Source organism: Aristolochia californica, unplaced genomic scaffold (assembly GCF_029961685.1).
Source record: "Aristolochia californica isolate CCGP_79_NKW_82.1479 unplaced genomic scaffold, dmAriCali1.0.hap1 SCAF_2, whole genome shotgun sequence".
Lineage (NCBI taxonomy): Eukaryota > Viridiplantae > Streptophyta > Magnoliopsida > Piperales > Aristolochiaceae > Aristolochia > Aristolochia californica.
The window spans coordinates 4,108,056-4,124,170 of NW_027181881.1; the positions used below are offsets into that span (position 1 = coordinate 4,108,056).

Here is a 16,115-nt window from a genome sequence, read left to right on the forward strand (position 1 = left end):
TTCTGTGTCATCCAGCTTGAGTTTTGAATTTGTCTGAATAGTCTGAGCTTTAAGTTTGCCTGTACACTTTTTGATTTGAGGCATATCAAAATTACTTGCTTCTGGCCTGTTGTTCAACATATATGAGCTAGAGAATCATGATCATGTCAGTGATTCAAAGGTTAACATAGGTTTTGGACGATCCAAACTTGATTTGGGATATGTAACACACCTGTATGATGGACAAGGAACTTATCCTGCATGGTAATTTTTTTTTTTTGAGGAAGTGCTGAAATCATATCTTTTCTTTTTCCGTGCTGCATCCCTTTAAGATTGTGGGAGCTGGGTTCCTGTTTGCCCTGAATCTCTGCTTGATACTACTTAGTTATGCTGCTTTGCTCTTCTGTGCTGGTCAAATTCAATAAAAACCTTTTCTATTTATGCAGGTTAACTTTTTGAGCCAGATTCTTCTCAGTAGAAAAGGTGATGGGCCAAAAGTAGCAAAGCGTTTGGTGGACGTTTACTTTGCACTTTTTAAGGTGGACAAATAGTCGAACTACTCCTAATCACTAATTCCATTCTTATATAAAATATTCTGATGTGGCATTTATACAGTGCGAGTACCTGTACATGTGCCTCAACCCAATAATTAACAATGTTAGAAGCCACAAGAACGCCCACACATGAGAGGCAAGTGTTAAAATAGTCCTACATAAATCCAGGATTAGAAAGATCCTATGTCTTGTTCTTGGAAGAGGCCTCTAACGTTGACTAATCTTATTGGGATGGACCTGGTCCCAAAGTTGGCTTGATATTATGTCAGGCTTGCTCTTTTATCTACTATTTGCATGTCTTGAGTGACTTATTTTTATTTCTATTTTAGGTGTTATTTTTTTACTCAATGAATATACTAATCGAATTGAATTTTAGTTCACTTTTTTTTTTTTTGAAAGCAATGAGAAAAGAGAGAGCATAAAAGGGAACATTTCAGAAAGGAAAGACTATATCAGAAGGATTTGCAAAATAGAAAGATCAAAACTTTACTGGAAAAGCATTGGCTACAACAAGATGTTACCTATTAATACGCGAGCTAGTGAATCAGCCAACCCATTAGCACTTATAAAGGGGTGGCACCAAAAAAATATTTAATCTGTCCGGTGGATTCTTCTTCCCCAAAACCCAGCTTATTGCCACCAAAGAGTCTTCTTCAACAATCAAAGGAGAGGAGAAATGTGATGAATAGACTCTCAAACCCTCAAGAAGTGCTCTCAATTATACCACTGTATACAAACCAAAAGGAGTTGAACAAACAAGGTGGATATTACTTGTAAAGTCCTGAATAACAACACCACCAGCAAGCTTCAGGTTGCCATAAGTGCTACCTTCAAAGTTTAATTTAAGTGAACTTTGGGAAGGGGGAATCCGTGATCCAAGTGTGTGAATTGGCTGAAATGAGTAGGCGGTTACTTTTTTCAGTTATTTCTAATGAGAGAATTGGGTAGGTGAGGGGTTTCAGGAAATTTACCAGCTGGAAATAGTACGCAATGAATGACTGCCTCAGTGATACAATCAACTAAATTTTGAAGGTTCTTTCAGTTTTTTATGTGTAAGAGGAAAGTGAGGGGGAGTGCAATGATGATTGGAAGTGGAACAGGATAGGTCTGAAAATCAGGGTAGAAAGGTGATAATTTTTTACACTCCCAAGAGGCTGGAGAGTAGATATCAAACAATCCCAGCTTGTCACTAAAGGATACATGTTCACGTCTCCCCAAAGGCGTGGTAAATATATCTCCCAATTGGTTTGAATACTTTACTTAAGGAGTTACCACCTTCCCTTGCATAACTGCATCTCTAATGAAGTGCAGTCAACCTCTATATGTTTCGTTCTCTCATGGAATACAAAGTTGCTGGCAATAAAAATGGCTTCCAAGTTATCACAATTCATAGTTATATGGTCAGGTAACATAACCAAACTCAAGAAGGTATGAGCCATTGCTCGATATTCGGCCTCTGCACTAGACCTAGCCTCAACTGTCTATTTCTTACTTTTCCAACTTATCAGGTTGCCTCCAACAAAACAATAGTAGCCTGATGTAGAACACCTATCCATCTTACACCCAACATAATCGACATCAGAATGATCACAATGACTCCTATAGATACCAAATTGTAGTACCACATCACTAAACTTTTCAAACCAGGTCAGTGGACTCTGTTTAAGTTCATAAATAGCCTTCTGCAGCTTATACACCTTTTCTGTCTCCCCTTGAGCAACATACCCAGGAGGTTGCTCCATATACACTTCCTCATATAGATCATCATATAAAAAGGCATTCTTCACATCGAATTGAAAAAGAGGCTAACCCTTATTAACAACCACAAATATTAAGATACATACCGAAGTAAGTCGGGCCACAAGAGAGAATGTCTCAAAGACATCAACTCCAAAAGTTTGCATATACCCTTTCGCTACCAACTGAGCTTTGTACCATTCAATAGAGTCGTCATCATTATATTTGATAGTATAAACCCAATGACACCCCACAATAGTTGCTCCTACAGGTGAATCACGTAGATGCCATGTTCCCTGAGACACCAAAGCACTCATCTCATCATCCATAGCTTGTTTCTATTCTGGAGAGCACAAGGCTTCCTGCATTGAACGAGGTAAATGGGAAGTAGACAATGACATAGCAAAGGACTTGAAGGATGGGGACAAAAAATCAAGTGACACATATTTGGATATCGGATGAGAAGTACAAGATCGTTTACCTTTTCGTAGACTAATAGGCAGGTCCAAATCAGAGACAATAGGATTTTTAGGCAATGAGGAAGTTGGTGGATCATGAGAAGAGAGCTCTGTAGAGGTAATTGCAGGAGTACGAGAGCGACAACTGTAAACATGAAGAAAATTCAGGTAATACAGGAAGCTCAGTAGATGATGAAAAATATGGAGTATATTCAAAGAAGGTCACATCGGCTGACACATGTTTTCCGTCGAACAGGATCATAATATTTGTACCCTTTTTGTCGACGAGAATATCCCAAAAAAAATACATTTGACAGACCAAGGTGACAACTTATCAACCGAAGTTCCAAACATATGAACACAACAGGTACATCCAAAAATACGAGGAACCACACGAAACAATTTATAATTGGGTTTTAAAACTTGAAAAGGAACTTGACCACTCAAAACAGATGAGGGCATACGATTAACCAAGTAGCATGAAGTTAAAATTGCATCTCCCCAAATGGATTTAGGAACATCCATATGTAGTAATAGTGTCCTTGTAACCTCAAAGAGATGTCTATTTTTACGTTTATCCACCCCATTTTGTTGTGATGTATAAGAGCAGGATGTTTGATGGGTAATACCATGAGAAACTCGAAATACTGAAAATTTATGGTTAAGATATTCCAAACCATTGTCAATACGAAGTACATAAACACAGACACCAAATTGATTTTATTTCATTGAAGAAATTGAGGAATATATCAAATACTTTGGACTTCTCCTGTAGGAGATACACCCAAGTGACTCTACTGAAATCATCGATGAACAACACAAAATACTTAAAAGCAAATGGGCTAGGAACCCGACATGGATCCCATACATCAAAGTGGACTAATTCAAACAACTTGGTGCTTTCACTAGAACTAACTGGGAAACTGGAGTGACGATGCTTTCCCAGTTGACAGGATTCGCAATCAATTGAAATATCGGCTGGCAGAGAAGGAAATGACTAAAGCAACTTAGCTGGTGAGGGATGTCCCAAGCGCAAATGCAACAAGTAAGAAGAATTTGCAGTAGTGAGAGCTACAACTCGAGAAACGGATAGATCATCCAGCATGTAGAGCCCTCCCTTCTCATGTTTTGAACCAATCGTCCTCTTCGTCTGCAAGTCCTGGAAAACATAAGAAGTATGATAAAAGGTTAATGAACGATTTAAGGATTTAGTTATATGACTCATAGACAAGAGATTAACTAAAAACTTTGGTACAAATAAACCAGAATCTAAGGATATTTGTGGAGTAGTGTGAACTAAACCCTCCCCCTGAATGGGAGAGGTGGATCCATCAACTAAAGTAACTCGACGATATGAATGAGATGGAGTAATGGACTGAAATAGAGAGGGCATACCTGACATGTGTAGAAGCTCCTGAATCAATGATCCAAGAGGGGGAATGAGACACATTTAGTGCATTCATACATGTACTAGCCATCATGGCACTCGCTGAGGAAGAAGGAGGAGTCTCGGTAGTTTGAGAAGCTGTAAATGAAGTAGTCAGTTGACCCTAATAACTGCTGAATTTCCTCATAAGATCTAGTGTGTGAGGAGGCGTCCTTTTTTGTGACTATAGAGTTGGCCCAGGTAGGTTTACCAAATTTGTCCCAGTATTTCTCAAAAATATGATTAGTCCTACCACAATAAACACATTTTTTATCCCCCCGATCATTTCAGCCACGACCACGGGTTGTGTAAGAGCGACCTTTACCTCTATTATTACCACCATGAAATTGACCATTAGGCTTACTAGTAGAAGATTGAAGGTTAAGAACAACTGCTTCTGAGAGGGCTCCACTTGACTCATTCTTATTTACAATTGCACCTTCGGCTCGAAGAACTTTGTTAAAAGCTTGCTCAAGAGTGGTCACATCCTCATTGACCAACAACTGGGCTCTAATAGCATCATACTCATGCTCCAAACCATCCAAAAATCGGGCTACTTGAATATGATTTTCTTTCTTATGGATGTCTTCAACATTCGTAGTAAAAGGATGAAATGTACTAATCTCCTATAGTACTCTCCTCATCTCAGTGAAATAATCTGTCACTGATCTACCTCCACGCTTCATATTAAAAAACTTCATTACTAAATTATCTTCTGCCACCCAATCTCCTGTAACAGGTACCGAGGATCATCATTTATATATTTTACCATTCTTCTACTCCTCAAATACATCAAAACTGATCTAGACTAGTTTACATAATTCGATCAATTCAACCGGATCATAGTTATCTGAATAGACTGAGATAATTTCACATCTGAGCTCTCAGCAGTCCTTTGGACAACAACCCGTGTACTGGAATCAACCATTAAATATCGCCACACACTACAATTCAATACACTCAAGCGTCAATTAACCAAAGGGAAGCACTTTTCCCAAATTTCAATATTTGCGTAGTCAAGTGGGCCCCACACTGAATTCAATTAGGGCAATGCAGCGCCCAATTCATTCAATTTAGAACCATTAGTGATCAATTCCAGCAATTGAGACCATAAATCAATGAAAGAATGACCTAATTGCAAGAAATCAAGTTGGTGTAGGCTATATGGATGATAACGCAAGCATTAGGTTGATGACGCAGGTAGATTTGAAAAATTTCCTCAAATTGGGATCATCAAACACTTCTAAATCCCAACATTCAGTCAAATAGAATCAATAATCATTAGCCAATAGGCTAAGATAGGCAGAAAAAGGGGAAAAATGAAAATTTTTCCCTACCAGTCCAGAAATCTGGGCAAAACCTTCAATGAGATTGCTGAAAATGGAGAGATGATCCACAAAATCCAAAGAAACTTGCCCAAGACTTGCGTTATTGCTCTGATACCATGAAAAATAGGTGATTTGGGGAGAAAATAGAAGAGAAAAGGGATTTCTGGAAGAGGGGCAGCTTTGTTGCCTTGGAAAACGAGCCAGAAAGGCCCTTCCTGCTTCTTTATAATCAGGGTTTAAGTGAAATTTTACACAAGGACAAAAATGCACCTTAATACTCAAAATTACTTCTCTCCTAAATTACATGTCTAAATTGAATGAAAATTTGACTTGAGATAAAATAAGACATTCTCTATCTAATAGCCATACTATAAGAGACAAATGTAATATTGAAAATATAAGAAATAACCAAAATACCCCTGAACTTGTATTTTATCAAAGGCTATTATAAAGACTTCTTGTTTTGAGTGCACAACTTATATAACATTTTTTTGAATATCATATATAACAATTAGCATTGGAGGCATCACCAATGATGTAAGGAAGCATTTTCTGCGGCTGTTTAGTGTTAGTCTTACACTGGTAATCCTGTGGACGAGATTGCTGATACTGTATTTAAAAAAGAAAAAGAAAAAGCAGAAGCATGCCTTGCAACAGTTGGTGTAATCTTGCACTGGTGACCCTGTTAAATGAGATGGCTGATGTTGTGCTTAAAGAATGTTAAAAAAGGAAATATAAAATAAGATGGTTGTTACATGGACTTTAGGACTTTTTTTTTTTTTGTGATTTACTTGTAATTAATTTGGGTGAGATATATTATGGTAGTGGATTGAGCCTTTAGCTCAATAACCTCCTCTTGCTTTCTTAAGATGAATAGTGGGTACAAGTTTAGGTGGTTTTCGTTGTATTTTTAATGTTTGTAACTAGTAGTAAGAAAAGGTAAATTATGGTGTTGAAGTATCAATTCATGTAGTAGTTCAACTTTGGCTGCTCCCTCTGCTTTATAATTCTTTGTTGTAACATTGTCTTACTATCTGGTTGGGTTATATGCTTGTGTCAGGAAGTTTTGTTTTACCAGATTACTTAATGATTTTCTGGAAAGGTCTTTAAGTGAAGGATATACTGGTCATTTTATGGAACATCTTTAAGTGAAAGTTTTTTTGAGAAAGAATGATTATATTAACAATGGAACCAGAAACCAAAAAAAAAACAAAATCAAAAGAGCAAACCCCTAACAACAAGGGATTGGAGGAATGCTCCTTGTTTAGCAAGTACATCATTTGCCTAATTGGCGGATCTCGGAATGTGAGTTCAAATACAACTAAAGTGAGAAGCAATATCCATAATCTCCAGGAAAACATCCTAGTGGTGCCACCGGGGGGGATCCTAAAGACTCGAAACCCGTTAAGGAGACCATGTAACTAGCTGTCATCGAATCCGAAATCCCCTAGGGGCCTGCATAGGAAAACAAGTGATTTACTAGAGGAGTCAGAGACACCCCCCCAAAAAAAAAAGCCGGCAATCCTGAGATTACCAAAAGAGGAGCCATCAAAATTAAGCTTGAGGAGTCCTGAGTCTAGGTGGGGTCCATTCCTTCACAATAGGGGGCTTTGATCGAGCGTGTAATCGAGCCAAACAGTTCCAATTATTGCGAATAGTAGAGCCAATGAGTGGGGAAAAAACCTTCTTGGTAAGCAGCCAAGAGGAAATGTGCCCAGAGTTAATATCAGCAACTCTCTCCGGGGATTCAAACTTGGCACTGAAGCGTCTGCGATTTGTTCATTCCAAAGACTCCACAGAATGAAGGTGGTACAGGCAGAAAGACTCAACTTTAGTTTAATTTACATTAGTACTGGGGCTAGTATTAATTTCTGTGCTTCATCTTAGAAGAAAGATAGACTGATGTTTTAGATCCTTGCCTACTGCTTTAAGTCATCAATATATTTCTTTCACTGTTTCAGGTGCTGGTGACAGAGTCAGGTAATAGTCAAGAGGTGGACAAGAAACCTGGGAAAGAAGATAAAAACAGTGCAATCTTTCTGCAGAAGAGTAAAGAGGGAAATAATGTGGAATCGGATGTTGAGATGGATTCACGGATTCTATCTGCTCTCTTGACTGTGAGTTTAGCTAATCTTTATTTGTTCATTTGATAAAATCTGGTTATTTAGTAGCACATCCGAAGTTGTGGTTATTTACTTTTATTTGATGAGTAATGGCTTCATAGCTGTCACATTACCTGTTTCTGATTCAGAACTTTTTGCTATTTGCTATTTCTTTCATGTAATTGGCATGTATGAGATGCATAACATATTTAGGGGGAGTTAGTGTGCTGGGGACAGAATTATTTGATTTCTTGTCAAACAGTATACTTGTCATCATTTGTATTTTTAATTCTTTTCCAACAGATGGAATTGAAATTTCATTTCTCCCTCCTGTGTCCTGTCCCTTCCTGCTGGCCACTTTTCTCCAGCAGCAGTGGCTCCAGCTGTAAGAAGCCAGTGGCCAGTGCCTGTGATGGATGGATGCCCATGTCAAACTGACAGGCCACACATAAGACACAGACCTAGACTTGGATTCACTATGATGCCACATTGAATTTGGGCTGGCTAATTATAAAATGACAATCCACAGTTGTGAGGTTTTTGTTACTGTGGGTAAATCCCAAATCGATAATGACTTGGGATATTGCTGTTTTTATAGTTAAGTAATAAACATCATAAGTTGGCTAGTCATTTTGAGATGGAATTGTTGAGTGGGAAAAAGTCCCACATTGAAAAAAAGGAAGAAAAATTAATGGGTTATAAGGTTGAGCAATAGGCCTCCTAAGTGGCCTATCATTTTGGATGGGTCTTGGACCCAACTGAACTGGTCTCCAAGCAGGTTGTGTATGGGCTGAGTCCCAGTGTTCCCCAGATTATCTGTGTATCATGAGTTTCACGAGGTAGGAGTCTTATGTGTTGTAGGCTTCATGAGGTAGGAGTTTGTATGTAGTGGGCTCCATGAAGTAGGAGTCTGTGTGTTCGTCAAAGGTTTGTGTCATGTCTCAAACCCATTATATGTAAAGCTTGGACGTGAGGGAGAGTGTTGAGTGGGAAAAAGCCCCACATTGAAAGATGGGAAGAAAAGTGAATGGAGGTTATAAGGTTTAGCAAAAGGCTTTCTAAGGGGCCAGTCATTTTGGGATGAGCCTTGGACCCAACTTCATAGGAATCAAGCCTAATTTAATGTGGTATAAGAGCTAGGTTTGAGTCCGGACCCATCTGTGAATAAACTTTGTCCTAGGCCCATCCTTCTGTTTTATAGGGCCTAGATATGAAAGGAGGTTTAGTGCGACTAAAGGTCTTGCATCTGAAATGATTTGGGTATTTCATAGTTTTTTAAGTTGTGTGATAGTCCTAAGTTGGCTACTCATTTTGAGATGAAATTGTGCTTTCTTTAACTGCCGTTTCCTAACTAATAGGTTCAATATCCTCCAACCATTGAGCATGGACTATTTAGCTACAAACAAATCCTCTTATGCTAAGAAGTAGCCTGAAGTGCATAGCACATGTGAGGCCATTAACCACCAACAGTTACTGTGATTATATTGATGCAGTGAATCTAGTCAAAATTAATAACAGTTCAATTGTTTCTAATTGCCAATTTTATGGAGGTTCTTATTAGTTGCCATCTTTACTTGGATCCTGTTTTTTCAGTAGGCAGACCATGGAATAATTTGTAAATGCAGATTGGACATCTCGGTTTTTGGGCTTACCTAAGTTGGAATTTGAGTTGCTTGTCTTTGGCCTGTTATCTTTACTTCACTATGTCACATGGTTCCTTGGGAGAGTAGTTACAAGTCAAATTTCAGCATCTAATATCAGTATTGATTTTGGAAAGGTCTTGGACTCCAGTTTTGCATATGTGTGGTGCCTCTTGGCTGCAAGTAACCAATACACAAAAATAAAATTTGGCCTGGCTTTGTATTTTCAGTCCAAAGTCAAATTTGATAGTCTTCCTGATATCTGTTCTACATAGTTACTGCTTTTTCTTTTTATGTTTTCACAGCACACCTGTAACACAATTTCTTAAAAATTATATTTTATTCTTTTCAAGCTTAATTTATTTGAATAATGAAAAGAACTCAATAAGTAAATCATTCCCTAGCTGAATGCATCCAAAAAGTAATTTAGTGGTTGATAGGAAGTGGCAAGGCCTTAGATTTGGTATGATAAGCTCGGTTTGGGCAATTGTGACTCTAATGAAGCAGAGGCTCACCTCCTTTATGGGTTCATAATGTATTATGAGAGGTCCTTCAAACATTTGCTTCTTGAGGCTTCTTGAGGATGCTGGCTGTCAGGGAACAAGGCTCCTATTAGGCGCTTTCTTCGGATTTATGATTAGATTCTTGATCATTGTAATTTTGACCATTACTTTGTTCCTCCAAATTTCTCTTATCATTGGTGACTAAGATAAAAATGTCTTGATGAGAGTTGTGTAGGATGCATTATTAGATCTTCTTTGTATCATTATGAAAATATGCTGTTTTTTTTTTTTTTTTTGAAATAGTGATGAAAATATGCTATTTGGTGGCCAGTGATATAATAGGAGTATTTCCTAGATCTTACAAATATTATTTCTTTGAAAAGTTACAAATCTTATTTTTTAAATAATTAATAATTTCATTACAATTTCATCTAAGTCCACCACTGAGAAAACAGTTGATTGACATTCTGCATTGGTGAAAGGAAAGAAAAATCTAAATAGCAAGCTGTTTGGCTTTATCTCGAATTTGGGAACTTTCTTATTGTCTTATTGTCTTATTGTTCTCTTTGAAATGGCAACTCTTAAGTCTTGATTTTGTATTTGCTCAAATTTTCAGAGTACTAAACACTGTGATCCACCAGGGAAAAAGATTTTCTTGGAGGTTTTTTGCTTACGATGGTTGTTGTCTGGTTTTGTCAAATCCATGCAGGGAGTAAATAGAGCATTTCCTTACATTCCAAATGACGAGGCAGATGATGTCATTGAGGTTCAAACAACAATACTTTTCAAACTGGTGAGCTTGCAACCTTGCAAACTATTGGAATGTGATTTTCAAAATGATTTAGTATTGTAACGGAGATTGTTGGTACTGCAGGTACATTCAAGGAATTTCAATGTTGGAGTTCAGGCTTTGATGCTTTTATTCCAGATTTCAACTAAAAACAAAATTGCTAGTGATAGATTTTACCGTGCTTTATTCTCAAAACTCCTTGTTCCTGCCGTCATGAATTCTTCCAAGGTGATGAGTCTTTTCTTTCTTCAAATGTTCTTGTTTGCTTGGAACAGAATGTTGTTATGCTTGTTAACTCTTGGAATTTCATATTGTTCTTAGACTTGAAATAGATTTACTTTGGGGGGGGGGGGGGGGGGGGGGGGCGCACTGTGTGTTTGGAGTTATTCTGGAATTTAATTCCAATTCAGATAAACAGTAATTCAAGACTTCGGTACTTTTCCAGTGTGTGGAATTATTATTTTTAAAGCCCCAAATTTCGAGTAACTGTGGAATTCAATTTCTGTGAGTGCTAAAATGAATTTCTGATAGGTGAGAAATAATAAAATGGATAAAAAAATAAAAAAGAGGAGGGCCAGCCAACTTCCTTCTATTCAGAGGAAGGCCACTGCCCTTCACCCTTATTTAGAGGAGGGCCACCACTCTCCTTCCTGGGTTTGGAGGAGGAGGGCAGCCCTCCAAAAAAAAAGGAAAAGGGGGAAGGGGGGCTTCTCCCCCTCCCCCTTCTTGTCAATGAGAAGGAAGGGGGAGGCTTTTCCTTTTTCATTTCCTTTTAGGAGGGCTGTGCTCCTCCTGACTAAAGAAGATAGGAGGAGGGAGGCTGCTCTCCACCCAACAAAGCAATGAGGGATGAGTCTGCCTTCCTCCTCCCCATAAAGTGGTGTGAAGGTGGCGACCCTCGTCTTCTGATTGAGCGAGGAGGGTGGCCATCTTATTTCGTTATCAAAGGAGGGTAGAGACCATTCTCTTGACCAAAGGAGGGCAGGTGCTCTTCTCTCCATCCAAACAAGGATGAGGGCAAACTCTCCTCCTTATTTTTTCTTTTTTTTAAAAAAATATATTTTTGAATAATTAAAAAGTTTAAGCATTTAAAAATAATTTAAATAAATATTTAGCATTCTTTGTGTAAAAATAATTTTTCATTTTTATTTAAATTATAAGACTATTTAGTTATTATAAAATAATATAATAAGTTTACTTTTAACTAAATTTTAAATCTTTTTTGGAAAATGATTAAATTACTATACACAATTTTATTTTATACCTTTTAAAAAAATTAAATTATGTATGCTAGTACATCTTTTAGCCAATTCTTTAGCAGATTCTCTTGCTAAGCAGAAGGTAATCCTCCAATCTCTCAGTGCTAGGGCCTACCCTCCTAAATTTTGTTTCCTATATCATTTGGGCTTTGAACTAAAATTACATATCCTAAAAAAAATCTTTAATTGAAATAATAATAATAACTTATTTACTAATAAAAAAATAATTACATGCTAAAGATTTTCATATGATAATTTTGACTATAATTACTTATTTTGATTTTATAATATTCAAGTCAATTATTTAATTGAGCCAGTTAATTATATTAGCTCCAGAATTCTATATTCTAGAAATCTTTACTCTAGAAATTTATATTCCAAAAACAGAATTCCAGTATAATAATTCCAAATACACTAACACCCCATAACTCCTTACGACCTACTTTTGTCAGATGCATTTTCAAGAGTGATCTATGGATTAAAACAGTTTATATCTGTTTGACTTTATTTACCTTCATTTGTCAGATTCTTCTTCCAGCAGATCTGATATAATTGGAATGATACAGAGCAGATCAACATGGCTTTGTTTTTGTACATAATTAATTAAAGAATATCTCCACTTGGAATGCTACAATGTTGTTCAGTTCATTGTTAACGACATTGTAAAAAGAGACATGTTTAATAGTTAATTACTTACTACATATTAGCGTTAGTACTTGGTAGAATAACATTTTCAGTTGATTATACTGATATGTATATATTGTTTTTCTCTCTGTAGGATGTTGCCCTCTTTTCATTCCATAAAAAGATGTTTGAATATTGTTTCCTTTAAATAATTGACAACAGATCTTGTGGTTTGTTTTCTATCACATTGTCTCTACAGCTTACTAATGCATTGGTATTTGCTATGTTCCTTGATCAGGCAGAAATGTTCCTTGGGCTGCTCTTTAGAGCAATGAAAAGTGACGTGAACATAAAGAGGATTTCTGCCTTCTGTAAGCGTCTTTTGCAGATTGCTCTGCAGCAACCACCCCACTATACTTGTGGTTGCCTCTTTATCCTGTCTGAAGTTCTCAAAGCAAGGCCTCCTTTGTGGTGGGGAACATTAACAGTTCATATTAATTTTCATCATATTTTCTCGTGTATTAATTTGATGATTTAGCTTTTTGTACATGATTGATCACTCTTTTTCAGGGGCTTAATGCTACAAAATGAATCAGTTGATGATGAACTTGAGCATTTTGAGGATATAATAGAAGATACACAGAATGTTCCAGACACAGCTCCATCTAGCAAATTGGAGTATTCAGTTGGTACAGCAGGTGCCAATTTTGTTGCCACAAGCAATGACAATAATCTTTCTGATTCTGATGATAGTGAAGATTTGCCTGTATCAGATTCAGACGATGATAAAAGTTCTGAAGGAGAGGATAACTTTATTGTCAATGTTCCTTTGAATGGAGGGAAGCTTGAGAAAACAACTAATGGTGAGAGAGAACAGGCTCAAGTGCCAAATATTGGATCATTGCTACAGGGTGGTTATGATCCACGGCATAGGGAACCTTCTTACTGGTATTTTTTCTATTTCCGTTTATTGGTTTTGCAATTTGGAGCTTTGAGATACATTTCAAGGTTAAATCTAAAGAAGAACACAATTCTTGATGAATTTATTTACCTTTTGTATGCACTTATCCATTTCTTAGATTTATATGCAAAGAGGTGCTGTAGCTTAGCTGATTGTCTTGCCAAATAGGCTTTCTGCCACACCCTGTCATTGGAAAGTCTATTTTTATTTCAGTCTTGACTTTGCCTATTTGGCATTTATACTTTGTTCTTCAGCTTTACTGGGAGAGTTATCTACCTTTTTCATCTCTTTGTGAAAATTTCATTTATTTATTTTTCTTTGAAAGGCAAAATCTCATTTTCATGTTTCAAAAAAGAAAAAAATCAAGATGAATGCGTTGCTGTGTTGATGGGGCTTTCAGAACTGCATGTTGAAGTTCTAACTTCTCATTGGTAATTGATATTATTGCCTGGGTGGATTGTCCACTCCCTAATGAGGCATCATGTTTGGAAGAAAAAAACTTTCATTGTGTTTTTTAGCATTTTCTCTGGCACGTTTATGTGGAATCAATCAAAATCCTTGAGAATATCAGCTCATAAATGAGTATAAAGAAGGACGGACAACTACCTAGACTTGAATAACTCCTAAAAAACTGTGATCAAACAATTTTGCAGGAAATGAAAACAATAGCATCTCAAGATTTAGTAAAAACAACTTTGGGTGATTTGATGGAAGTGAACTTACCTTTACTAGAAATTTGTTGCTGGTTTTTGGAATCTTCCACCAGTGTATTAGGGAAACCCATCTAGAGAGCAAATTCATTGCTGAAAGCTAAATCTGTACTTCTGTGAATAGTCATGGGTAAGCTTTATTTTTGGTAGCTACCTTGGTTGTCCAGTTCTCTGGAAGTAATTTCATGTATTCCATTCTTTTATGTCCTCTCCTTCCATATTATATTGAATGCTAAACACCAATTTGCTATTTATGTTGTGATTGGACAGCAATGCTGACCGCACAAGTTGGTGGGAGTTGACTGTTTTGGCATCACATGTTCACCCTTCAGTCGCAACTATGGCACGGACACTACTGTCTGGGGCAAATATCGTCTACAATGGTGACCCTTTAAAGGACCTTTCTCTTGGCGCTTTCCTGGACAAGTTTATGGAGAAAAAACCTAAGCTGAATCGAAGAGCTGAAGGTACATGGCATGGTGGTTCCCAGATTGCGCCTGCAAGAAAGGTATGATACCTCAACCCAATACTCCTATGAGTATCATAAAATCATGACTTCATCATTTATGTTGTGATCTTGTGATGAAAAATTTGTTGAAAAAAGGAAGTTGCTATTTGTTTTACTACACTACCTAAATAGGGGCTTATACCTGGTGGTATTTGCTTCTCGGAAGATGGTCAAATTCCTTTTTGTTGTCTGAGCATTAGACACTCTTTTGCCTTCCTAGCAGTGTCATTATTTTCTCGTTGTTTACGTCTATTTGCAGCTGGATATGAACAAGCATTTGATTGGGGCAGAGATACTATCATTGGCTGAAGAAGATGTGCCACCAGAGGATCTTGTCTTCCACAAGTTTTATATGAATAAGATGAGTTCATCGAAGCCAAAGAAGAAGAAGAAGAAACAATCCGGTGATGAGGCTGCTGATGAGCTCTTTGGGGAGGATGGCAGTGATGAGAGTGATGATCAAATTGAAGCATTTAGTCCATCTAGGGATTCACCTTTGGCTTCTGATGGTGAATATGATTATGATGATCTTGATGAAGTTGAAAAGGAGGCAGATGAAGACTTGCTTGGAGATGGTAGTGAAACTGATTTGGACTCTCCTAATGAGGAATTTGATGATATTGATGACGGAGAGCTCCATGGTAATGCTGACATTGTTGATGAAGGGGGCATCCATGATGATGACGGTGATAGTGATAATGAGGACATCAGTCATGATCGTGATGGTGATGGTGAGGGCAGTGATGATGACATGGAGACATACAACAAGAATAAGAAGAGGAAGTTGTTGGGAAGGTCTAAGAAATCTCCATTTGCAAGTTTAGAAGATTATGATCACCTGTTGAAGAACGTTGATGATAGTCATGAAAGTGTTAATGAGGTGAAGAAGCTCAAAACTGACAGCAAGCGGAGATCTCAAAATAAAAAGAAGCATAAAAGGGGTTGAATTTGTTCCGATGGAATGGAATTAAAGTATCGTGAATTATCGGTTTGAGAGTTTGCTTCGCTGGTTCCTGTTTTACAGCTTTGATTTTTTTTTTCTTTTTTTTCTGGCTCTCTTGAGAATCAGAAGGCCTGAAAATTTTTCCCCGTACTGATTATTGAAAATTAATATACTTAAGTGCCCTCTGTTATGTATTTTCAGTAGAAAATAGCAATGCAGGCTCTGATTGTAACCAATTTCTTTAGGATCTCTTCTACGCATACATCGTTTTACAATATCGGAAACTACAGTCTCTGCTTATTAAATGACATTTCTTTGCGAGGAGAATTTCTTGAACTCCCTTGATTCCCTCTTAAGGGTGGTCATGAGCCGCCAAACCGGCCTCTAAATGGTTGAAAATGAACTTTACTAGGAGAGTCCATTTGGGTCAAATAAATGGGCCGGTTCAGACGGGTTTCGGGTCAAATTGCCTCCAGCCAATTACGGCGGGTTCTCTCAGCGTGCAAACGATGATCGACGGACAATATAGTAATTTTCTAGTTCGAGTTGATCTTAAGAACACGGTGCCTCCTTTGTTACTTCCTCTAATCAAA

The 16,115-nt window shown here is 37.4% G+C and overlaps 1 protein-coding gene across 1 annotated transcript in view; it reads left to right on the forward strand.

Moving 5' to 3' along the window:
* The window catches only part of LOC137956369 (protein SLOW WALKER 2), a 43,009-nt gene extending 27,251 nt beyond the window's left edge, over positions 1 to 15,758 (forward strand). Inside the window, exons 8-15 of the mRNA XM_068803843.1 lie at positions 426 to 518; positions 7,444 to 7,599; positions 10,437 to 10,520; positions 10,602 to 10,745; positions 12,699 to 12,871; positions 12,971 to 13,348; positions 14,342 to 14,579; positions 14,839 to 15,758. Coding sequence (XP_068659944.1) covers positions 426 to 518; positions 7,444 to 7,599; positions 10,437 to 10,520; positions 10,602 to 10,745; positions 12,699 to 12,871; positions 12,971 to 13,348; positions 14,342 to 14,579; positions 14,839 to 15,525 — 1,953 coding nt within the window. The 3' untranslated portion in view covers positions 15,526 to 15,758. The remainder of the gene's footprint in view (positions 1 to 425; positions 519 to 7,443; positions 7,600 to 10,436; positions 10,521 to 10,601; positions 10,746 to 12,698; positions 12,872 to 12,970; positions 13,349 to 14,341; positions 14,580 to 14,838) is intronic.
* Positions 15,759 to 16,115: the final 357 nt, after the last annotated feature.